Source organism: Ranitomeya imitator, chromosome 1, assembly GCF_032444005.1.
Source record: "Ranitomeya imitator isolate aRanImi1 chromosome 1, aRanImi1.pri, whole genome shotgun sequence".
NCBI lineage: Eukaryota > Metazoa > Chordata > Amphibia > Anura > Dendrobatidae > Ranitomeya > Ranitomeya imitator.
In genome coordinates, this window is record NC_091282.1 from 690,142,991 (window position 1) to 690,168,000 (window position 25,010).

The 25,010-nt window shown below is 46.7% G+C and overlaps 1 protein-coding gene across 1 annotated transcript in view; it reads left to right on the plus strand.

Annotated features, from left to right (window-relative positions):
* The first annotated feature begins 334 nt into the window (after window positions 1-334).
* The window catches only part of G2E3 (G2/M-phase specific E3 ubiquitin protein ligase), a 96,277-nt gene continuing 71,601 nt past the window's right edge, over window positions 335-25,010 (plus strand). Inside the window, exons 1-4 of the mRNA XM_069730251.1 lie at window positions 335-468; window positions 17,315-17,376; window positions 17,727-17,824; window positions 23,242-23,343. Coding sequence (XP_069586352.1) covers window positions 452-468; window positions 17,315-17,376; window positions 17,727-17,824; window positions 23,242-23,343 — 279 coding nt within the window. The 5' untranslated portion in view covers window positions 335-451. The remainder of the gene's footprint in view (window positions 469-17,314; window positions 17,377-17,726; window positions 17,825-23,241; window positions 23,344-25,010) is intronic.

The following is a 25,010-nucleotide window of genomic DNA, read 5'->3' on the forward strand; positions in this document are numbered from 1 at the left end:
TTTTTTCGTGTTACTGCGCCATCTAGTGTCCAGTATACAACCCTACAGGTCACATCACATCCTACCACTTATAACTTGAGCGCACGGTGTCACGTACTTGAGCATGCGCAGTAGAGCGGAACTAAAAAAAAGTACGAACATGAGTAATGTTTTGTAAAGATAAGAAATGGATAGCGTAATTTGTTATATTTACCCCCACAAAAAAAATCTGATAAAGTGAGGAAACCATTGCTCACCGTAGCATGCGTTGCACGCCCCATATTACTCCCCCTGTCACACAATGGACCCGTCCAGTGAAAGCGAGGCGTGAGTCGCAAGCTCCGCCCCCTCCCTCCTGGATTGAGCGGTTTCCGGGATGGAGCCGGATGTTAGGGTTTGAATTTCGGTGGCAGTTCAACTTCCAACTTTGACGGGAGAGAAAGAGAAAGCGGAGTAGGTGACGTCCCGGGCCATGGAGCGCCGCTCTGGGTACGTAGTTCTGCCAGCTGGGCAGTGGTGTGCTGTCTGCACTGAGGCTTTACTATGGGCGCATGTTGTGTCAGTCAGAAGCAGAACAATCGCGGTATGATTCTACACTTGTGTGCGGCTTTCCTCAGTAGCTCTGCCTGCTGTCACTGCTGCACAATGTAGAGCTGACTGACCGTCAGTGTGACCGTGCACAGACCGGCGTCATTTATTTGTCCTAAATCTAATGGTTTTCTGTGCATAAAAATAATGATGGCTCACCACCGCTGTTCCAGTGTTCATCGATTCTGCTAAGGCAGTGCCGTCATATCAGCGTCTTATGACCGCTGCAGACAATCGCCGAGCTAAATGGCAGCAGACGACTGATGTCACCACTTCTGTCACACGGGCAGTGGGGGAGTGCTGCTGTTTGGATTTTCTCTGTATGGTATTTATAGTGATGAGCGAATGTCTTGGGATAAGGTGTTATCTGAGCATGCTCGGATGCTATCAGAGTGTCTTCGGTGTGCTTGAATAATATGTTTGAGTCTCTGCGCCTGCATGTTTCGTGGCTGTTAGGCAACTGCAACATATGGAGGGATTGTCTGTTTAGGCTGGTTTCACATTTGCATTTTTTTGCCGCTGCGTCTGTAGCGCATATAAACGCATGCGTTGTGTTTTCCTATATTTAACATTAAAAACGCATGCGTTTTCTTTTTGTTCACGTTTGACGACGCATGCGTCTTTTTGTCGCTTGCGGCTTGGCGCGGAAATGCAACATGTAGTAATTTTAAAGGCGTCTATTTGCCGCAAGGAAACGCATGCGTTCGATTGCGCACGGTTTGCGTCCAAAAAAAAAGCATTGCTGTCTATGTAAACGCATGCGTTTTTAAGCACATGCGTTTGGTTGCGTTTTTGAACGCATGCGTTTCAATAGAGAAAAACAAGACTAGACACTGATAAGCCACCCCCCACCATCAAGGTGATAAAGGGATCCTAACCCTAGCACTAACCCTAAGCCACCATGAAGGTGATAAAGGGATCCTAACCCTAGCCCTAATGGAAAAATGGAAATAAATACATTTTTTTAATTTTTCCGTAACTAAGGAGTTGATGAAGGGGGGTTTGATTTCTATTTATAAGGGGTTTTCTAGTGGATTTTTATGATTGGCAGCCGTCACACACTGAAAGACGCTTTTTATTCCCAAAAATATTTTTTGCCTTACCACATTTTGAGAGCTACAATTTTTCCATATTTTGGTCCACAGTCATGTGAGGTCTTTTTGAGGGACGAGTTGACATTTCTATTAGTAACATTTTCGGGCACGTGACATTTTTGATCGCTTTTTATTCCGATTTTTGTGAAGCAGAATGAACAAAAACCAGCTTGTGAAATTTGTCATCATGCATACCAAAAGCGCAAACACAGGAAAAAACGCATGTAAACGCGTACAAACGCGGCGTTTTTTTAATCGCATGCGACAACGCATGCGTCTAAAAAACGCAGCGTTTGTACGCGTTTACATGCGTTTTTTCCACCACTTGCGGATGCGTTTAAAACGCTGCGGATTTAAACGCAAATGTGAAACCAGCCTTAGAAAATCCCTGTATGTGTTGCAGCTATCCAACATCGGCGAAATATGGAGCCGCGGGATCTCGAACATATTTTTCGAACACACTTGGTTAGCACCTGAGCATGCTCAGATAACACCTTATCCCAGCACATCACTAGTATTTTATTGAACAATACAAATAGTTGCTGCCTGCCTGTTCTGCACGGAGATGATCTGTGCTGCTCACCCAGCAATTCTGTTGTTTCTCTCCATCACTCATAACAGAGCAGCTCTTCCTCTTCTGCTCTGTGGATGAGTCATCACTCCAGATGTCATGCTGATTGACAGCCAGCTCCCTGAAGTTAGGCAGCAAGGAGGCGGCAGTTAATCAGCATGACATCGGCAGTGATACCCTGTCAATAGAGCAGAGCTTAAGAGAAGTGCTGCTCGTCTGACGCCACTTCAGCAGAAGCAGCAGCGATCTGTGACCACTCGGTGGCTTTGGACAGAATAGGGAGCTTGTTGGCAACTGCCTTCCTATTGGTTTTTAGCCCCCACAAAAAGTTAAAGGGTCAGAGAAAGTCTCAGCTTTGGAGCTCCAATGGTGTGGTGAGACCCTAAAAGTCCTGAATAATTCCTTTAAAGGGAATCTGTCACCTCATTTTTCGTATATAAGCTGTGGCCACCGTCATCAGGGGCTTATCTACAGCATTCTGTAATGCTGTAGATAAGCCCCAGATGTATCCTGAAAGATGAAAAAAAGAGGTTACATTATACTCACCAAGGGGCGGTCCTGCTGCGGTCCTGTCCAATGGCCTTCACGGTCCAGCCCGGGGCCTCCCATCTTCTTACGTTGTTGTTATCCTCCTTGCTTCTGTCGTGGCTCCGGCGCAGGCGTACTTTGTCTACACTGTTGAGGGCAGAGCAAAGTACTGCAGTGCGCAGGCACCGGGCCTCTGACCTTTCCCGGCGCCTGTGCACTGCAGTACTTTGCTCTGCCCTCAACAGGGAAGAGAAGTACGTCTGCACCGGAACACAAGAAGAGGACGTCATCGTATGGAGATGGGAGGCGCCGGAATGCGACGCCCATCGGACCGGACCGCAGCGGGACCACCCCTGGGTGAGTATAATCTAACCTCTTTTTTTTTCCCGTCTCCCATGACAGCACACCTGAGAGAGGGGATCCGCCCAGTCAGGACAGGAAACCTACTGAAATAAAAGGGCGGTACCTCTCCCTCGCTTCAGTTGGGTTTCCTGTCCTGATGGGAGCCCTAGTTCTGGAATCACAGCGTTTTTTTGAACACTCACCCACTCCTGTCCCGGCACTTGAAGAACAGGCAGGATGCCTGTATGCTGGCCTTCATGTTGTGGAAGCGCCGTTTGCAGGTCCTGGGGCCTTTGCGCACGTGCGGGCGTTAGGCAGCGCAGTCCGGAGTCCTGTGGCTCTTCTGCGGCTGCCACGCCGCTCTCTGCCCACTCTGCTGCTGCCTTTGGCCCTGGCCTAGCTTCCGGGTGCGTGGCAGGTGTTGCGCGCAGGGCACGCTGGGAATGGCTGTGCCCGCGTGACATCACTCCTGCGCGCCGGATCCAAGATGGCGGCGCCCATAGGCAAACGCTGCCGATTCACAGGGACCTTCCGGCGGTCTCCTGGTGGGCGCAGAGGTAGGGGAGGAGCAGTTTTTTATACCGGATGAGGCGGTGAGCAGAGTGGATCACCCTTGAAAAGGGGGTGAGTCCACAGGAAAAAAGCGCTCAATCTACAGAGCTCCGCTATGGAGGATTGTATGGAGCAGCGCTCACATCAGTCATCACCGCAGCAGCAGCAAGAGATCTTACCAGGTGCCATGTCTGCTCACCAGCATACTAGGAGGAGAAGCGGCAGTCGTCCGGATTGAAAGTCGCAGGACTCCTCAGCTTCTAGGAGGGATGTTATCCGTACTCCAGATCAGCCTCAAAATCCGGTACCCTTGAGTGTCAGCGGGTGGTGAGTGATCTTCGTGAATGTCACATTGGTGGTAATGGGCTACATTTCTCTGCTTGCTTGTCAGGCGCCGAGGAAGGCTAGTGCCAAGTCCAAGAACAAAGAATGTGCCCTCTGCAAAGCCCCGCTAGCAGTCCGATAGCAGAAAAGCCTCTGTGCGGACTGCATCCAAAAAACTATTCAGGCTGAATCCCCTGACTTTGCCGCTAGCCTCAGGGCCATGATTAGGGCAGAGGTTAAAGGGTCTTTAAAATCAGTTCTTAAAAAGAGAAGTAGCAAGATCCTAGAGACTATTTCGGATTCTGGTACCCCTCAGTCTGACGAGGAATATCAAGAGGGACCTCTATCTCCATGTTCATCCTTCTGTGTTCTCTGGCTCCTCTTCAGATAGCGATGTTGGGGGCCGACCATGCTTCCTAACTGAAAATACAGATAAACTGGTAAAATCAGTTAGGGCTACAATGGGCCTTAAGGATGAGAATGAGTCCAGATCGGTAGAGGACGTTATGTTTGGCGGTTTGGAGGAGAAGAGGAAGCGTACCTTCCCAGTAAATATTAAAGTTAAAACCCTTATAGAAAAAGAGTGGAAGAAGCCTGAGAAGTCTGGTAGTCTTCCCTCAGCTTCTAAGAGACGATATCCTTTTGAGGAAAAGGATTCAGAAGTATGGGATAAAGCCCCTAATATTGATGGTGCGGTGGCTAGGTCATCTAAAAGGTCATTCCTACCCTTGGAAGATTCAGGCGTCCTAAGAGACCCTTTAGATAAAAAAGCGGATGCTTTTTTAAAACATACCTGGGAAGCAGCCGCAGGAGGTCTAAAACCGGCGATAGCTGGAACATGTGTTGCCCGCTCCCTTATTGTCTGGCTGCAACAAATAGAGGATCAGCTGAAATCTAGAGTGCCGAGAGAAGAGGTCCTAGCCAATATGGCAATGGCACAAGGGGCAGCAGCCTTTATAGCAGATTCCTCAGCAGTCTCTGTAAGACTAGCAGCTAGGGCAGCGGGATTGTCTAACGCGGCAAGACGTGCCTTGTGGTTAAAGGGGTGCCCAGGGGACTTACCCTCAAAAAATAGACTCTGTTCCATTCCGTGCGACGGTAAATTCTTCTTTGGTCAGAAGCTGGAGGATGTTTTAGAAAAAGCAGGCGACAAGAAAAAAGGTTTTCCTCGCTTTCCAGTGGATATCAGAAGGCCTTATTTTCGGAGAGGAAGATTCAATAGAGGTCGACCTCCGGGAGATAGAAGGAACTGGGACTATAGAGATAGAAAAGGATCTGGGTACATGTTTAAGGGCCCCTCCACATCCACAAAAAAGCCCTCCCAATGACGCCAAGCCAGAAGTAGGGGGAAGGCTCTCCTTCTTTCTTCACGCCTGGTTAAGTATTTCCACCAGTCATTGGGCGTTAAATGTTGTCAGCGAAGGACTAAAAATAAAATTTTTTCCTATCGCCACGACAGCACCCCTACGAGAGAGGGGATCCGCCCACCTTCCGGACAGGAACCTACAGGATTTAAAGGGGCGGTCCCCCTCACCACTCCAGTTTGGGTTCCTGTCCGGACGGCGGGAGCCTGCAGCAGCAGTATTACCCGGGCCTCCATGCCTCTGCGCGGTATCTTCAAAGAACGGCAGAATCGGGGGCTCGGAAGCAGCGTCGGGGGTGTCCTGCGCGCAGACCCCCCCCCCCCCCCCCCCTCGTCTGGCCATGTGGAGCGCGTCCCAGGAGTCGGGCAGTGCCGTCCTGGTCCGCAGTTGAGCGCGGTGTGCAGCGTCCACACCGGCGCTGGTGAACCCGGAAATAGTTAGTACACTTCCGGGGTAAGCCGGGGGAGGAGCGCTGCAGCGCTGTAAAAGAGCGGCGCCTATGGAATGAGACTGTGCAGCCATGTCCTCAGTAGGGGACGCCGAGCACCCTCATGGAGAGGCAGTAAGAGCGGTAGCGGCCGCTCAAGGAGAAGCAGCAGCAGCGTGGTACGGGGGCAGCAGCGTGCGAGCGCCCCAGCGTCACATTTGGATCCCACTCCTCCAGAACCGGTATTCACAGAGTCAGCCTTAATGGTGAGTGTTAACTAAACACATGGTGCTGATATGGTCTGTTATTTGTGCTTTGTTTTAGGGGAAAAAAACAACTAAATCTAAGCACAAGCAATGTGCTCTATGCATGACTCCAATGCCTGACAGTTATACCAAGAGGCTTTGTCAGGCTTACATCTGTCAGACCTTAGAAGAGGAAGCTCCCCTTCGGTCATCAGACCTTAGAGCGGTCATCAGGGAGGAAATAAGTTATTCCCTTAGAGGCAGCCGCCAGGAAAGGTCGGGCAGGGACTTATCTCCAGGATCTAGTCTGTCCCTGCAAGAAGGGGAATGTTCCCGCTCCTCATCTCCATCCTCCTCAGATGAAGAGGGAAGGCCTTGTTTCTCGGTGGAAAACATGGAAATGTTAGTTAAAGGAGTCCGAGCAACCATGGGTGTTGCAGAGAGCAAGGAACCAAGGTCCGCACAGGACATAATGTTTGCGGGCTTGTGCCAGAGGAGTCGTAAGGCATTCCCGGTTGTGGATACAGATAAGTCCCTTATAAAGCGGGAATGGGATAAGCAGAATCAGGCCATGTTCACACAGTGCGTTTTTTACTGCGGAACCGCAGCGGTATTGCCGCTGCGGTTCCGCAGCAGTTTTCCATGCAGGGTACATAACAATGTAACCCTATGGAAAACAGTCACTGCTGTGCACATGGTCCGTAATTTCGTTTAAAAAGCCGCGCAGAATAGCTGCGGCAAAAAAGAAGGAGCATGTCACTTCTTTTTCCTGAACCGCAGCGGTTCTGCACCCATAGACCTCCATTGTGAGGTCAAAATCGCAGTAAAACCCGCAGATCAAAAATATATCTGCGGGTTTTACTGCGATTTGATGTGCAGAACCGCTGCAGCAGGAAGTGCGGGGGAGCGGGCGGAAGTGCGTGGGCGGAGTGTGGCTGCCCCCGTGCTCCGATCCCGCCCCCCGTGCTCCGATGCCCCCCCCCCGTGCTCCGATGCCCCCCCCCCAGTGCTCCGATGCCCCCCCCCCCCCCCCCCCCGTGCCCTAATCTCCCCCCCTTATACTTACCCGGCGTCCCGGTGTCCGTCCGGCCGTCTTCTCCCTGGGCGCCGCCATCTTGCAAAATGGCGGGCGCATGCGCAGTGCGCCCGCCGAATCTGCCGGCCGGCAGATTCGCTCCAAAGTGCATTTTGATCACTGAGATAGGTTATATCTCAGTGATCAAAATAAAAAAATAGTAAATGACACCCCCCCCACTTTGTCACCCCCATTGGTAGGGACAATAAAAAAATTAAGAATTTTTTTTTTTTTTTTTTTACTAAGGTTAGAATAGGGGTAGGGTTAGGGTATTTTCAGCCATTTTAGCCCTAAAAAGCTTCCTAGGAAACACACAGTCTCTGCATAGAAAACTGCATAAAAAAAGGATAAAAAAACGCATCAAAAAAGGACAAAAAAAGGACCAAAAAAAGGACCTGCGTTTTCTGCCAAGAGCTGCAGTTTTTTAAAAAAAACTGTCCTGAAAAAAAAAGGATGGAAATCCTGAACGTGTGAACATACCCTAAAGGTTTCCTGCCGTCATCAGCCAAGAGAAGATATCCCTTTGACGACAATGATCTGGCGGAATGGATGAAAGTTCCAAAAGTGGATGCAGCGGTGGCTTCTACGTCTAAAGCCGGTGCTTTGCCGCTGGAGGACGTGGGCCTTCTGAAAGATCCGTCAGATAGGAAGGCGGATATGTATTTGAAAAAAGTATGGGAATCAACTGCAGGGGCGTTCAAACCTGCCATCTCTAGCACGTGTACGGCTAGATCCGTCATGGTGTGGATATCTCAGCTGGAGGAACAGCTAAAATCTAAAGTGCCCAGAGACAAGATGCTGAACTTCCTTTCGCAAATACGGGAAGGGGTGGCGTATTTAGCGGATGCATCAGTGGATTCTTTAAAAGTAGCGGCAAGATCAGCAGGCCTCTCAAACGCTGCTCGCCGAGCCTTATGGCTTAAGACCTGGAAAGGAGATGCCCAGACGAGAGCTAAACTGTGTACAATACCGTGTAGGGGTGAGTACCTGTTTGGCCCGGTATTGGATGATATCCTAGCTAAGGCGGAAGATAGGAAGAAAGGTTTTCCTAAAGCTTTCAATCCTACCTTTAGGAATACCTTCAGGAGACGCTTCCAATACCGAAGACCTTACCACAACCGAGACTGGGAACCAACAGACCCGAAAAAGAAAGGTTCGGACTTTAATGCCTCATCATCTTCCTCAAGAAGAAGAAGAAATTATCGCTAGTAAAGATCTTCCAGTAGGGGGCAGGTTAAAATATTTCTATGCGCAGTGGGCTAAAATAACTGCGAGTAATTGGGTTTTAGGTATAATTGATTCAGGGTTAAAATTAGAGTTTCGGGAAAAACCTTCTGATTTTTATACCTTAACTGCCCCTGATTCCTTAGACCAACAAAAGGCCCTTGAAAAAGAAGTCCATATGTTAAGATGGAAGGAAGTTATAGTGGAGGTTCCAAAACATCAGCAGGGGAAAGGGTTCTATTCCCCTTTATTTTTAATCTCCAAGCCAGATGGATCCTTTCGAACCATCATAAATTTAAGGAGATTGAATAAACATCTAGAGTATCATGCCTTTAAGATGGAATCTATTAAAACGGCGACTAAACTTCTTTTTCCCAGATGTTATATGACAGTCCTGGATTTAAAAGATGCGTATTACCATCTGCCCATTCACCAGGATCATCAACAATTCCTCAGAATGGCGGTGCGCTTAAACGACCAGGTCAGACACTTTCAGTTTACTGCAATGCCATTTGGTCTATCTATGGCACCGAGGGTGTTTACTAAAGTCATGGCGGAAGTAATGGCCCATGTCAGAGAACAGGATACATTAATTGTACCCTACTTGGATGACTTCCTGGTAGTGGGAAATTCGTTTTTTCAGTGTAGTACTCGCCTAAATCATGTAATATCTTCCTTACAGGACTTGGGGTGGATAGTCAATATGGAAAAATCGAGATTGGAACCTTCAACAACTCAGACTTTCCTGGGTATTCTGCTAAATTCGGAAGAGCAACAATGTTTCCTTCCGGAAGACAAAAAGCAGAGGATTGTGCACAAAGTCAGTACGGTAACAAGGAAGCCAGATCTGACTTTAAGAGACGCTATGTCCCTTCTGGGATCCCAAACGTCTTGCATACCAGCCGTCCAGTGGGCTCAATTCCACACTCGGGTGTTGCAGGCCCAAGTCTTGGATGCAGAGAGGAGTCTTCAAGGGCAATTAGGCGGAAGACTCAGGCTGTCCACCGCCACTCTACACAGTCTAAGATGGTGGTTAAACAGGAGACATTTAGAAAAAGGAGTACGCTGGAGTGTAGTACCAGACAACACGGTCACAACCGATGCCAGTCCAATAGGTTGGGGAGCTCATATAGGAGATGTTTGGACTCAAGGGCAATGGTCTCTCTTAGAGGCTCAAGAGTCCTCAAATTGGAAAGAGCTCACAGCAGTAAAGAAGGCCTTACTCAGGTTGCTTCCATCTCTGCAGGATTCACATGTAAGAGTCCAGACAGACAACACAACAGTAGTGGCGTATCTCAACCATCAAGGGAGTACAAGGTCAAGATCCCTAATGAACACCGCCACAGACATACTCAAAGTAGCCGAAGCCCACTTTTGCTCTCTATCAGCTGTTCACATTCGGGGAGAGCTCAACGCAGAAGCAGATTACCTCAGCTGTCATTCTCTACGTCAGGGAGAATGGGTTCTAAATCGACGGGTGTTCAATCAGATAGTAGACCTATGGGGGTTGCCCGTTATCGATCTATTTGCAACGAGAGAGAACAGACAGACCAGGAAGTTCGCTTCTCTTCAGGTGGCAGACAAGCCCTGTATAATAGACTCCCTTCAAATACACTGGGATTTCTCTCTGGCTTATGCGTTCCCCCCCCCCCCCCGCCCAATGTGTCTGATCCCTTTAGTCCTCAGGAAGATCAGGGAGGAGAGAGCGAGAGTGATCGTGATTGCCCCCTTTTGGCCCAGGAGGGCATGGTTCTCGTTACTCAGGGCAATGTCTGTGTCCGACCCCTGGGTACTGCCAACCAGCCCGGAGCTTCCTTCTCAGGGTCCATTCCGTTACCCCAATGTGGAATCCCTGCATCTGACAGCGTGGAATTTGAGAGGGAGTTATTGAGGCGAAGAGGGTTTTCAGAGGCTCTCATATCTACCCTTTTAAATAGCCGGAAATAAGTTACCACTAAAATCTATGCTAAAACTTGGAAAAAGTTCCTTGCCTTCTACCAAAATCCCGTTTCTGGCAAGGTCCCAATTCCGGCTATTCTTGAGTTTTTACAGAAAGGCCGAGAATTGGGCTTGGCGGTAAATACCCTTAGAGTCCAAGTATCAGCTTTGGGAGCGTTATATAACAGCGATGTGGCGGGAAATAGATGGGTTTCCCGATTTGTCAGGGCTACTGAACGTAGTAACCCAGTGTATATTCCTAGATTACCACCATGGGATTTAAATTTGGTTTTAGACGCCTTAACAGAACCCCCATTTGAGCCATAAGATTCTGTCTCCATAAAAAATTTAACTTTAAAAACAGCCTTCCTAGTAGCCCTGACCTCTGCTAGGAGAGTGAGTGACTTACAAGCTTTATCGATAGATCCTCCTTATTTAATGGTCTTTCAGGACAGGGTAGTGTTAATACCTGATCCAGCATACCTACCAAAAGTAGCTTCCAAATTTCATAGAAGTCAGGAAATAATTTTACCATCTTTCTGTGACAATCCGAATTCAGCTGACGAGCAGAAATATCACATGTTAGAATCCAAGGAAAGGGGCGAGTGTAACAAAAGCGTCTATCGCCAGATGGATAAGAGATGCCATATATCTTGCTTATACTGCTAAAGGCCAGACACCACCAGATGGCATCAGGGCCCACTCCACTCGAGCCATGGCCTCATCCTGGGCGGAAAGAGCGGACGTCTCCATAGACGTAATATGTAAGGCGGCAACGTGGTCATCTCCTTCCACCTTTTATAGACATTATCGTCTTGACTTATCTTCAGAGGCCAATTTAGCTTTTGGCCGTACAGTACTTAGTGCTGTAGTCCCTCCCAGGTGATTGATCTTTGAAAATCTCTCGTAGGGGTGCTGTCGTGGCGATAAGAAAACCGGTTTTTACGTACCGGTAATAGGATTTTACGGAGCCACGACAGCACCCGCACATTCCCCCCCCCCCCCCCCCCCCCCCGTAGTTATTCACTGGTTTCTGCACCCTTTGGGGAAAGTGTGCTTGTTAAAAAATCACTCTTTAGAAGGTGATGGTATTTAGTAATGTTTAAGTATATATGTTTATGTACTAACTCAATGGCGGTGTCCCTTATACTTTGAAACACAAACTGGAGTGGTGAGGGGGACCGCCCCTTTAAACCCTGTAGGTTCCTGTCCGGAAGGTGGGCGGATCCCCTCTCTCGTAGGGGTGCTGTCTTGGCTCCGTAAAATCCTATTACCGGTACGTAAAAACCGGTATTCATCCATCTCGACAGACTTTTGTGTTGACACCACGCAGAAAACTTCCAGAGGAACAGCTAGCTCTGGAAACGGAGGTATTGGGGCTAGTTCTAAAAAAGGTCCTAGTAGAGGTTCCAAGGGAAGAAAAGGGAGAAGGGTTTTATTCCCCTCTCTTTTTGATACGAAAACCAGATGGCTCACTAAGGACTATTGTCAACTTAAGAAAACTCAATCGATCAGTAATAAATTACTCCTTCAAAATGGAGTCGGTAAGCTCAGCGATAAAGATGCTGTTCCCGGACTGCTTCATGGCAGCTATAGACTTAAAAGACGCTTACTACCATGTCCCAATTCATCGGGACTATCAAAAATTTCTGAGAGTAGCAGTGTTTGTCCAAGGGCAACTCAAACACTACCAGTACGCTGCCCTTCCATTTGGTCTATCGATAGCGCCAAGAATATTTACAAAATTAATGTCAGAGGTCATGTCCTTCCTCCGTTCCCGGAACATAGTCATCGTTCCGTACCTAGACGACTTCCTTGTAATAGGCAGATCAGTGGATCACTGTCTTGCACAAATAGAGGAAGTGACTACGACCCTAGCAGTGTTAGGTTGGGAAATAAATGTCGCCAAGTCGAGGCTAACACCAGAGAAAGTTCAGTCCTTCCTGGGGTTGGTTCTGGACTCCACGCGGCAACTGTCTCCTGCCGGAGAGCAAAATATCCAAAATACAAAGTCTTGTGGAAATGGCGATACATCAGCCTGTGATGACACTAAGAAAGGCGATGTCCCTGCTAGGGTCACTAACATCCTGTATTCCCGCTGTAAAATGGGCATAGTTTCACCTGAGGCAATTACAGTGGGAGGTCCTGTCAACACAAAGGTTGTTAGGCTACGTTCACATTTGCGGCTTTGGACGCAGCGTCGTGGACGCAACGCACGAAAGACGCAAGTAGAACGCATGCATTTTGACGCATGCGTTCAACCCTTTTTTAATCTATAGGGTCTTTTCAGTGTCTCTATTTTTAAAGTAAAGAACGCATGCGTCCTACAACGCACAACAACGCAAGTACTTGCGTCTTCTGCGTTGCCAATACACTTCAATGGAGGTTTTGAAGTTTCGACGACGCAAATACAACGCAAGTGCGACGCAAGCGTTTTTTAAAAATTTTGGATGCAGAAAAAATGCAACATGTTGCGTTTGCAACGCACTGCCAGGTGCGTCGAAAGGACGCATGTGTCGCAAAACGCACCGAAACGCATGAAAACGAACGCACATGCGTCCCCAATGTTAAAGATAGGGAAGCATGACGCGTGCGTTGTTTTGCGGCGACGCCGCTGCGTCCAAAGCCGCAAATGTGAACGTAGCCTTAGAAGGGCATTTGGAGGGAAAAATTCACCTCTCGATACGCGTCAGAGATTCCCTAGTCTGGTGGTCAGTAAGGGATCACTTGAGCTCAGGGGTTCAGTGGCTAACTCCGATAGAAGACGTGATCACAACGGACGCGAGTGGTACAGGATGGGGTGCACATCTAGGGACGCTTTCCATACAGTGATCCTGGTCCCATACAGAAAAACATCAGGCATCCAATATAAAAGAGTTATGGGCTGTAGAAAGGGCAGTAAGACATTTCCTTCCAATCCTTCAGGGTCCTCATACCAGAGTGATGTCCGACAATTACACGGTAGTAGCCTATATCAATCATCAGGGGGGAACAAGGTCCCTTTCACTCATGAGGGCAGCATCGGTGCTTCTTCAGCTTTGCACATAAAGGGGGTCGAAAACACGAAGGCGGACTACTTAAGTCGCAAAAAGCTAAGACAGGGAGAATGGTCGCTGAATCCCAGGGTGTTCCAACAAATAGTGCAGGCCTGGGGCGAACCGGTAATAGACTTGTTTACCACGCTTCACAACAGGAAGGTGGAGAGGTTCTGCTCGTTAGACCCGAGGGGGAACCCGGTTGCAGTAGATGCCCTCCGAATACCGTGGGAATTCAGCCTCGCTTACGTGTTTCCACCAATAGCATTAATTCTGGTAGTGGTAAGGAAGATCAGGATGGAGCAAGCAAGAGTGATTCTGATTGCTCCATTTTGGCCGAAGAGACCATAGTTTTCTATCCTAAGGCAAATGTCGGTAACCGATCCATGGATCCTACCGGAGGTTCCGGACCTGCTTACCCAGGGTCCAGTATGCCACTCTCAAGTGAAGGGCTTCCATCTGGCAGCCTGGAATTTGAGAGGACATTACTAAGCCGACAGGGATTCTCGTCAGGGCTAATCTCCACCCTGTTGAGAAGTAGGAAGCCGATTATATCGAGAATTTATGGTAGGACATGGAAGAGGTTTCTAGAGTTTTTAGGACAACCTTTGTCGGATGAGGCTCCTGTGGGTGCTATTTTAGAGTTTCTACAAGCAGGCTTACAACTAGGATTGGCTACCAATACGCTTAAAGTTCAGGTTTCAGCATTAGGAGCTTTATATCATTGTAATCTAGCCTCCAACAAGTGGGTAGCCCATTTCATTAAATCATGTAGTAGGTCTAGACCTGTAGTAATTCAGAAAATTTCTCCCTGGGATTTAAGTCTGGTTTTAGATGCTCTAACTAAAAGTCCCTTTGAGCCTTTGCAAGTGTTATCGATAAAATTTCTCACTCTAAAAACAGTGCTATTGTTAGCTTTGTCGTCCGCACGTAGAGTGAGCGACTTACAAGCCCTGTCCGTTTGTCCTCCATACACTCAGATATATGATGACAGGGTGGTTCTAAAACCAGATCCGGCTTATCTACCTAAAGTAGTTCTTAAATTTCATAGAAGTCAGGAGATTGTTTTACCCTCATTTTGTGTTAATCCTAAAAATCCAGGCGAGGAGAGGTTTCACACTCTTGATGTAAGAAGATCTATGTTACAGTACATATTCTTAACTAGTCAGTGGAGGAAAGATCAGTCTCTATTTGTAGCTTTCCAGGGTAGCAGGAAAGGTCATGGGGTGTCCAAAAGTACTATTGCCAGATGGATTAGGGAGGCCATTAGCTTATCCTATGCTGCATGTGGCGTTCCAATCCCTGAAGGCATCAAGGCTCACTCCACCAGGGCCGTGGCTACTTCCTGGGCTGAAAAAGCAGAGGTATCGATTGATCAGATATGTAAGGCCGCTACCTGGTCCTCACTGTCTACCTTCTTTAAACACTACCACTGAATTTATCTTCCTCTACTAACCTTACCTTTGGTAGAAGGGTGCTGCAAGTGGTGGTCCCTCCCTAAGGTGTTCCTTTCTCCAAAAATCTCTCAGGTGTGCTGTCATGGGAGACGGGAAAACACCAAGGTTACTTACTGGTAGCCGGTTTTTCCGGAGACCATGACAGCACCTGTATATTCCCTCCCTTCTTTTTTCACCCTTTGGTGCGCACTTTTAGTTGGGTGTTTTTTGTTATTATTATAATGTGGTGGTAGATTACCATGTGAACTAACCAAGGAGGCCTCTCATGCTCTGAAAACCAACTGAAGCGAGGGAGAGGTACCGCCCTTTTATTTCAGTAGGTTTCCTGTCCTGACTGGGCGGATCCCCTCTCTCAGGTGTGCTGTCATGGGCTCCGGAAAAACCGGCTACCAGTAAGTAACCTTGGTGTTTCTCATCTTTCCAGAATGCTGTAGATAAGATCCTAATGGCGGTGGCTGCAGCTTAAATGCGAAAAATAAGGTGACCGATTCCCTTTAAGGGATTGTCGAGCGCTGTACATGGCTGACCATCACTGAATGGAGCAGAAATGTGGTTTTTCTTTTTTTAATGTAAAAATATATTGTTGATATAACAGACTATATATTGATATAGTAGGAGTTGTTTCGGCATATAAAATTGTTGTCAGTGGGGGTGGGATAACAAGCTTTGGCAATGTTTACATGCAGCATTTCAGCTGTGTTTTTCAGAGGATGCTTGTTTTTATTTTCCTGATTGAATTTGAGAACTGCGGTGTTTTAATGCTTTCATCGTTTTTGCAGTGTTTTTGACCCATAGAAAGCAATGAGAAAGTGAGAAAACTCAGCAAATGTTTTTTTTTCATGGCATTTTGGTAAATAATAACTTTATTAAACATGTACTGTAGATAAAGCACAAATGTAATCGAAAATGCTGCATTGTTACTGCCAAGAGAGCAGGTTTTGACTGCAAAAATGTTGCAAAAACATTGCATGAGACCTTAGCCTTAAGGTACCGTCACACTTAGCGACGCTGCAGCGATACCGACAACGATCCGGATCGCTGCAGCGTCGCTGTTTGGTCACTGGAGAGCTGTCACACAGACAGCTCTCCAGCGACCAACGATCAGGGGAAAGACTTCGGCATCGTTGAAACTGTCTTCAACGATGCCGAAGTCCCCGGGTAACCAGGGTAAACATCGGGTTACTAAGCGCAGGGCCGCGCTTAGTAACCCGATGTTTACCCTGGTTACCATCGTTAAAGTAAAAAAAGCAAACGCTACGTACTTACCTACCGCTGTCTGTCCCTGGCGCTGGGCTTCTCTGCTCTGGCTGTGAGCACAGCGGCCGGAAAGCAGAGCGGTGACGTCACCGCTGTGCTCTGCTTTCCGGCTGCCCGCCGCTCACAGCCAGAGCAGAGAAGCCCAGCGCCGGAGACAGACAGCGGTAGGTAAGTATGTAGCGTTTGTTTTTTTACTTTAACGATGGTAACCACGGTAAACATCGGGTTACTAAGCGCGGCCCTGCGCTTAGTAACCCGATGTTTACCCTGGTTACCAGCGAAGACATCGCTGAATCGGCGTCACACACGCCGATTCAGCGATGTCAGCGGGACCTCAATGATCAAAAAATGGCCCAGCGACCAGCGATCTCACAGCAGGGGCCTGATCGCTACTATGTGTGACGGGGCCTTATCTGTTGAGCTGTTGCCAGCTCTGGCAAAAGCCAAATGTAAACATAGAATGGAGTTGAAAAGGAACCTGTTGCCAGGTTTTGGCTATTCCATCTGATTGCAGCATAATATAGAGAAAGAGAACCTGATTCTAGTGATGTCACTTACTGGAGTGCTTGCTGTAGATTTGATAAAAATCCCTCTTATCTGCTACAAATCTAGCAGTTCTCAGAATGCTGAGCCCAGTTTAACCCCACCCACACCCCTGATTGGCAGCCGTGTACACTGCACATAGACAGAAAGCTACCAATAAGAGCTGGGGGTGGGGTTATACAGAACTCATGAATAGAGATGGGCCAACCCAAACAGTAAAGTTTGGCATCCGTACTGAACACCTAATGTTCGGGCACGGACTTCACCAGGAAGTTAGGGTTTGGCTGCTCAAACATTGGGTGTTGCGCTGTCATATGCATGACAACGCTGCAAACACTGCTTCTGATAGGTGACAAAATCATTACCGCCAGTCAAACAGCCACGGTTCCCATTCTGTCAAATGACAGCGTCAGCCTGCAGATTTAATCTGAGGTATAAAGTTTACCTTCAGTCACTGGTGTCAGCTGATGGGACTACTGCTCCCATCAGCCTGCTGCCGCTAATATCGGCGAGAGCTGGCGTGGCTGATGGGTGTATTTGTCAGCCAGCTCCTACGCTCTAAATAATGGGGGGAAGGGGGAAAGGTCTGGGTTCTCCTGTGTAACCAGCCAGGCAAAACTCATAGCTGATGGCTGCAACCCATCACTGGAATCAGGGTCTCTGTCTCTACTTTGTCGCTGGACAAGCCCCTTAACTGCACTTAGTAAACATTGCCATAACTTAGCAGCTAGAGTGCCTGTACACATTAATATTCATTATATTTATTTGCAGGAGTCCAAAAGCTAAAAGTGTCCGTAGAAGCACCTTGAGCCCTTCGGCCACAAACAGCCTACGTGAGTACAAAGTCAATTTATTCTTTGTAAAAAAAAAAAAAAGGTCATTTACTTCTTATTTGTGCAAAGAATCACTTTTGCTTTGTCTCGGGTTTTTGACATGAGATATGTAGACATCTGTCGCTATACAATATATGTAGCAGGCGGAAGAGCGTTGCTGTTTCCAGAGTCCATATCTGGACTAAATATGGGCTGAGAGCAAAGGACAGTTTAGTTTCCTATGTCGCTTACATTTGGGCATAGTGCGTATATACTTGTACACACAGAAGTCACAGTAACGCCTGTATACGTAATTTCTGATGTAAAAAATTATCCCATTTATACCTTGGATCCTTGTATGACCCTTACAGCCTGCATCCTCTGTGGACGTCGAGACGACTGCACCGAGAAATACGGGGAGAAGAAAACCTACGTAGAGCACAAGTTGACCCTGCACTATTACTGCCTGGTGAGTGCTCAGAGCCTCCAGATGCAACACGACGGAAACCACAAGTTATAATTTCTTCAACATATTTTCTTTCTTTTGTTTCTGTATACACATATTGTAGCCGGACTCCTCCAGGTCATTGTTACATCATACATTTAGGTCCATTCATAATTGGACCTAAATATAATAATAACTATAATAATAAATAAATAAATATAATAATAACAATAGTACAAATTCTTCTCTTAAAGTTGACTTTTTTCTTTGTTTTGTAAGGGTCACACCACATAATTTATTTTTTTAATGAAGGATGTAAAGTCAGTGACTGCCCACCAGGGAAAGTGGTATCTATAGTAGCAGAAATCTACGCCAGATTGTGGTGCGTAAACATGCAGCAGTTTCAATAAAGGGAGTCTTACACCCCCAAAATGACAAATTGCCCACTTACACACTTATGTATGGTTTCGGCCTCTATATAAAATTACACCTGCAATACAACTTCGTGGTTTAGCCCCTTAACGACCGTTGATACACCTTTTTAACAGCAGCAGTCAAGGGGCGTTATTCCTCAGCGCCCTTAAGCCTTTTTAACGGCGCTGAGAAATGAGGGTATCGCGCCCCCCCCCCCCAGCGTCGGGGAAAATCTTCAGGGTCTCGGCTACCAGGAGTAGCTGAGACCCCAGAGAACATAATTCAGGTCGGTTTTTCCCGTCCCCAGTCTTGTGATCGCCATTATTTATTGAATAACTGCGATTGCAAAAAAAAAAAAAGTCTGATTTCTCTCTCCTCTGACATGATCTAGCATGCCAGAGGAGAGAGAAATGGGCCACGCGCTACCTCTGCCATCCCCAGACCCTCCTGCTCCATTCCCTGGCCCTCCGCCTCTTCTTTATGGAAGAAAATGGCAGGCGCATACACGGTGCGCCCACCGAGATCTTACAGATGGTACCTGGCAACAATAGATTTTTTTTTCCTATTGGTTCATTTTGATCATTGTGATAGACCCAATCACAGTGATCAAAATAAAAAAAAATAGTAAATCAAACCCCTCTGTTACCCCCTTAGTTAGGTCAAAATAAAATACATTTTTTTCCATTATTTGCTGATGGGGATATGGTTGGGGCTGAATCTAAGGTTGGGTATAGAATTGGGGGGTTTCCACTGTTTAGGCACATCAGGGGGTCTCCAAACACGACATGGCTCATACCATTGATTCCAGCCAATCTTGCGTTCAAAAAGACAAACGGTGCGCCCTGCCATGTGCCCAAACAGTGGCTTTCTCCCACATACAGGGTATCGGCGTACTCAGGAGAAATTGCACAACAAATTTAAGGGCCCATTTTCTCCTGTTAACCTTGTGAAAATAAAAGCTTGGGTCCAAAGTAATTTTTTTGTGACAAAAGTAAAATGTTCATTTTTTTTCCTACCACATTGCTTTAGTTCCAGTGAAGCAAATGAAGGGTTAATAAACTTCTTGAATGTCTTTGCTGAGGGGTGCAGTTTTTAGAATGGTGTCACTTTTGGGTATTTTCTGTCATATTGACCTCCAAACTCACTTCAAATGTGAGGTGGTCCCTAAGAAATGGGATTGTAAATTTTGTTGGAAAAATTAGAAATCGCTGGTGAACTTTTAACCCCTATGTCCTAATAGAATTAAAAAAAATTGTTTCCAAAATTATGCTGATGTAAACTAGACGTGTGAGAAATGTTGTTTATTAACCGTTTTGTGTGACACCGCTGATTTAAGGGCACAGAAATTAAAGGGAACCTGTCACCCCCAAAATCGAAGATGAGCTAAGCCCACCGGCATCAGGGGCTTATCTACAGCATTCTGGAATGCTGTAGGTAAGCCCCCGATGTATCCTGAAAAAGAGGTTAGATTACACTCACCCAGGGGCGGTCCCGCTGCAATGGGCGCCGCAGTCCGGGGCCTCCCATCTTCTTACGATGACGTTCTCTTCTTGTCTTCCTGCCGTGGCTCCGGTGTAGGCGTACTTTGTCTGCCCTGATGAGGGCAGAGCAAAGTACTGCAGTGCGCAGGTGCCAGGCCTCTGACCTTTCCCGGCGCCTGCGCACTGCAGTACTTTGCTCTGCCCTCAGCAGGCCAGACAAAGTACGCCTGCGCCAGAGCCGCTACAAGAAGAGTATGTCATCGTAAGAAGATGGGAGGCCCCGGACTGCGGCGCCCATTGCAGCGGGACCGCCCCTGGGTGAGTATAAATAATCTAACCTCTTTTTCTCATCTTTCAGGATACATCGGGTTACAGAATGCAATGCTGTAGATAAGCCCCTGATGCTGGTGGGCTTACCTCATCTTTGATTTTGGGGGGTGACAGGTTCCCTTTAAAAAAAATTTAAAAATGTAAAATTTTCAAAATTTTTGCCAAATGTTGTTGTTGTTGTTGTTGTTGTTGTTGTTGTTGTTGGTTTTTTTTTTTTTTTTTTTAATGAACTCAAGTCACATCAAATAAATTTTACCACTGACCTAAAGTACAATGTCACGAAAAAACAATCTCAGGATCAGCGAGATGCGTTGAAGCATTCCAGAGTTATAACCTCATAGTGACAGTGGTCAGAATTGTCAAAATTGGCTCTGTCACTAAGGGGTTAGCTGTCAGAAAAAAAGTTTTTTTTGTATGCAGATAAGGGGCCTTCAGTGCACTCTTTGCGTGGCCAAGGGTTCAGTGCATCGCTTCGCCCCTCATTACTTTGTATACTGACCATTTTGTCACATCTTGATTGACAGCACAGGATCAGCAGCTCTGCACCTCCTGGATGAGCCCAGCCATGCTCACATAGTGCCATTGCCAGCACTCCTGTCTGCATCCTCCCCTCGGTGCTGTAGACAGGAGGCAACAATGGGAACCTGCATTAGCAATGTGTACCTGCGGCAGGGCTTCTGCTGTGTCCGTCCGGAGGTGCAGAGCCACTGATTGAGTTCTGGCAATGCCCACTAGAGGGCTGTCAAAGTACTACAAACTGTTCATTGCCACCTCATTTGCATATGGAATTAATTTTCATTTTTCTGGCAGCTAAATAACTAAAATCTATACTACAGGTACCTTTTTATAAGTGGTTTAGTTAGCATTTTGAGTCTAACAGCCTCCGTTTAAGAGTTGTGTGCCTTTTAGTGAAGTGGACTTTTAAAGGGGTATTCCCATCTCCCAAGATACTATCTCATTATGTAGTAGGTATAATAATAATATTATTAGCAAATACCTCCAATTAGAAATGTAGTATAGTTTTTCTAATTCACTAGGTCTTTTCCCTATGAGCAGGCATTGCAGGACCTTGGGTATCCATGGTTACAACCTCTAGAACCTTACTATGGCTATATCAGTGGTCGTTCGTAACCATGGTTACCTAAGGTCTCTCAATGACTGCACATGAGGAAAGACCTAGCGATTCAGAAAACCTATACTACATTTCTATTTAGAAGTATTTTCTAATTTTATTATTATTACTAGATGGTGGCCCGATTCAAACACATCGGGTATTATAGAGTATGTATGTATGTATGTATATAGCAGCCACATAGTATATAGCACAGGAGTGCCTGTGGTATATACCATGTGGCTGCTATATATATACATACATATTGTAGTATACCCGATGCGTTAATGTAGGCTACGCAGTAAATAACACAGCCCACACAGTATCTAGCAGCCATGCAGTATATAACACAGCCCACGTAGTATGTAACACAGCCCACGTAATATATGGCACAGCCCACATAGTATCTAACAGTGGCCACGTAGTATATAGCACGCAGTATAGAACACAGCCACGTAGTATATAACACTGCCCACGTAGTATATAGCAGCCACGTAGTATATAACGCAGCCCACGCAGTATAGAACACAGCCCACATAGTATCTAACACTGGCCAGGTAGTATATAGCAGCCACGCAGTATCTAACACAGCCCACGTAGTATTTGGCAGTGTGGGCACCATATCCCTGTTAAAAAAAAATAAAAAATAAAAAATATTTATATACTCACCCGGCGGGATCCAGCGAACCTCTGACGATGCGCGTGGTTGCCGCCATCTTGCGTTCCCAGGATGCATTGCGAAATTACCCAGATCACTTAGCGGTCTCGCTAAGTCTTTTGGTAATTTCGCAATGCATCTCTGGGACCGGAAGCTGGCGGGAGCGCATCGTCGGACTACGGAAGGTGAGAATAGCAGGTGTGTTTTTTTTATTATTATTTTTAACATTAGATCTTTTTACTATTGATGCTGCATAGGCAGCATTAAAAATAGTAAAAACTTGATCACACAGGGTTAATAGCGGTGGTAACGGAGTGAGTTACCCGTGGCATAACGCGGTCCGTTACCGCTGGCATTAACCCTGTGTGAGCGGTGACTGGAGGGGAGTATGGAGCGGGCGCCGGGCACTGACTGCAGGGGAGTAGGGAGGGACTAATCGGACTGTGGCCGTTGCTGATTGGTCGCGGCAGCCATGACAGGCAGCTGGCGAGACCAATCAGCGGCTTGGATTCCATGACGGAGGCACGACCAATGAATATCCGTGACAGAAGGACAGACAGAATGACGGAAATGACCCTTAGACAATTATATAGTAGATTACTCCTACTACATATTGGGATAGTATCTTGGAGATGGGAATATCCCTTTTGAGTCTGGTATAAGGGTCCTGTTTAGATAAATCTGCCCCTCGCTCCCTTTGGGCCTATTCTCAGTAACGGGAGCCTTGTTGTGTACCAAGATAACTATCTCTTGAAGACTGCAATAAAGGTGGAGATCTGGTCATGGTGTCTATTGTTGTCAATGATAGATGCACAGACTTAAGGTACCGTCACACTCAGCGACGCCGCAGCGATATAGACAACGAGCTGATTGCTGCAGCGTCGCTGTTTAGGTCGCTGTAGAGACGTCAAACACAGCAGCTCCAGAACGATGCAGGAGCGATCCAGTGACGTAACGGCGACTCACTTATCGTTCTCGCTGGTTGTTAGCTCCATGTAAAACATTGCTGGCATCGTTGCTTTTGATGTCAAACATGACGATATACGCCGACCTGACGACCAAATAAAGTTCTGGACTTCTAGCTCCGACCAGCGGGATCCAGATCGCTGCTGCGTGTCAAACACAACGAGATCGCTATCCAGGACGCTGCAACGTCACGGATCGTTGCCGTTCTCGTTGCAAAGTTGCTGAGTGTGAAAGTACCTTTAGTAATGCTGGGGAATGTCCAGCTCCCCTTTGTTTTGTCCGCGTTGGCTAACCTCGTGTCTCAGCTACCCTTCAGATAAAGAGGGGTCTCCGCTCTCAAACATTTACGGCAAATCCGAATGTCTTCCAATGAAATATGTGGTAGCCGAGAAAACATGATAATGCATTAAGCACATATCTGAAAAAACTTGTGGAGCACTGCTGAAATGAATGAACTTAAGATGAATAATTGTTCTTCTAGCTGCTTTCCAGCGGTATCTGGCAAAGGGGTGAGGAAGATGAGGGTATATATGGATTCCTTATTGATGACATTAAGAGAGAAGTAAACAGAGCCAGGAAATTGGTAAGTGTAGATTAAATGTTATACATGCATGTTTCACTTTTGTTTTTTTTTATTACTAAAGATGCTTCTCACAAGTTGGCACTAGTGCGGGTCTGTAGGCTTATTGCTAGTATGGATGGTCTATGTGAAGTGCTGTACTCTTTCTGACTTGAGACCCTTACCAGTCTGGGGTTCCTTAGGATATATATCGATCAACTCTGTAGACAATGAATGAAGCACAGATGCTCATGCTCGATCTCAACCCAATACTCGATATCCCAGCAGTTATACTCAAAAAGTTATGCCATATCATATTAATAGGGTAAATATTGTTTACTACCGTAATTAATGTAAAAGCATTGGACACTCTTCTTCCGCAGTGGCGTAGTTGCGGTGATTTTGGTGCTGCTGTTCCTGGAGAATGACATGACTTGTTTTCACAAGCAGGCTGCAGCCAATGAGCTGCTACATCAGCTTCAGCCTCAAATATTGCGTCAGAGCGACGTCACCCATGTCGGAATATTGATTAGCTGCAGCAAAAATAAGGCCACTGATTAATTAGTATTGCATATATGCTTTGGTTATACATTTTGTATTATACAAGTGATAATTTTCAGAATCTAGTGGAGTACATCACTAGTGTGGACAAGGTCCTACCTTTACAATGTAGCAGCCATTCATTTTTGAGTCCCATATCCCTCCTTTTTCTAGTATTTTTCTTGGTATTTTTAAAATTTTCAATTTTTCATTATATTAAATCATTTATAAATTTAATTTTTATTAAGTTTTTTGAGTACCCTGTATTTTTTCTAGGGTATTGTCACGCCTGGCAATTTTTGCTAACTAATGTTTTGAAATCAGAGAGGGTGCACCTATTTTTATACGGTTATTACAATAAACTAGAACTGGGAAATTGGATGGTGGCACCATAATAACACCCCGGCAGTAGGCGCGCTGTCTGGGTGTTATGTTTGACTCCGATCTCTCCTTCACCTCCCATATACAATCTCTTGCCCGCTCGTGCCGCTTACACCTAAAGAACATTTCTAGAATTGGCCCTTTTCTCACCATGGAAACAACAAAAACCCTCACTGTCGCCCTGATCCACTCCCGCCTGGACTACTGCAATGCTCTACTAATTGCCCCCCCCCCCCCCCCCTCACTCGACTTTCCCCTCTACAGTCCATCCTTATTGCAGCAGCCAGGGTCATCTACCTGGCTAATCGGTATTCGGACGCGTCCGCTCTTCGCCAGTCGTTAGACTGGCTGCCCATTCATTATAGAATCCAATTCAAAGTACTTGTTCTCACCCACAAAGCTCTCCACAGTGCGGCACCCCCTTACATCACCTCCCTCATTTCTGTCTATCGGCCTAACCGACCGCTGCGCTCTGCAAATGACTTTCGACTAACCTCTGCACTAATCCGTACCTCCCACTCCCGACTCCAAGACTTCTCCCGTGCTGCACCAATCCTCTGGAATGCTCTACCCCAAGATATTAGGACCATCCACAATTTGCATAGTTTTAGACGCTCGCTCAAAACACATTTGTTCAGAGCGGCCTATCACGTTCACTAATCAGTCATGTTATGTTTGTGTGTGTGTGTGTGTGTGTGTGTGTAACTCATTCTCTTTCTTTATCTATCCCCCACCCCCTGAAGATGGCTGGACCATCATTGTAAATAAAT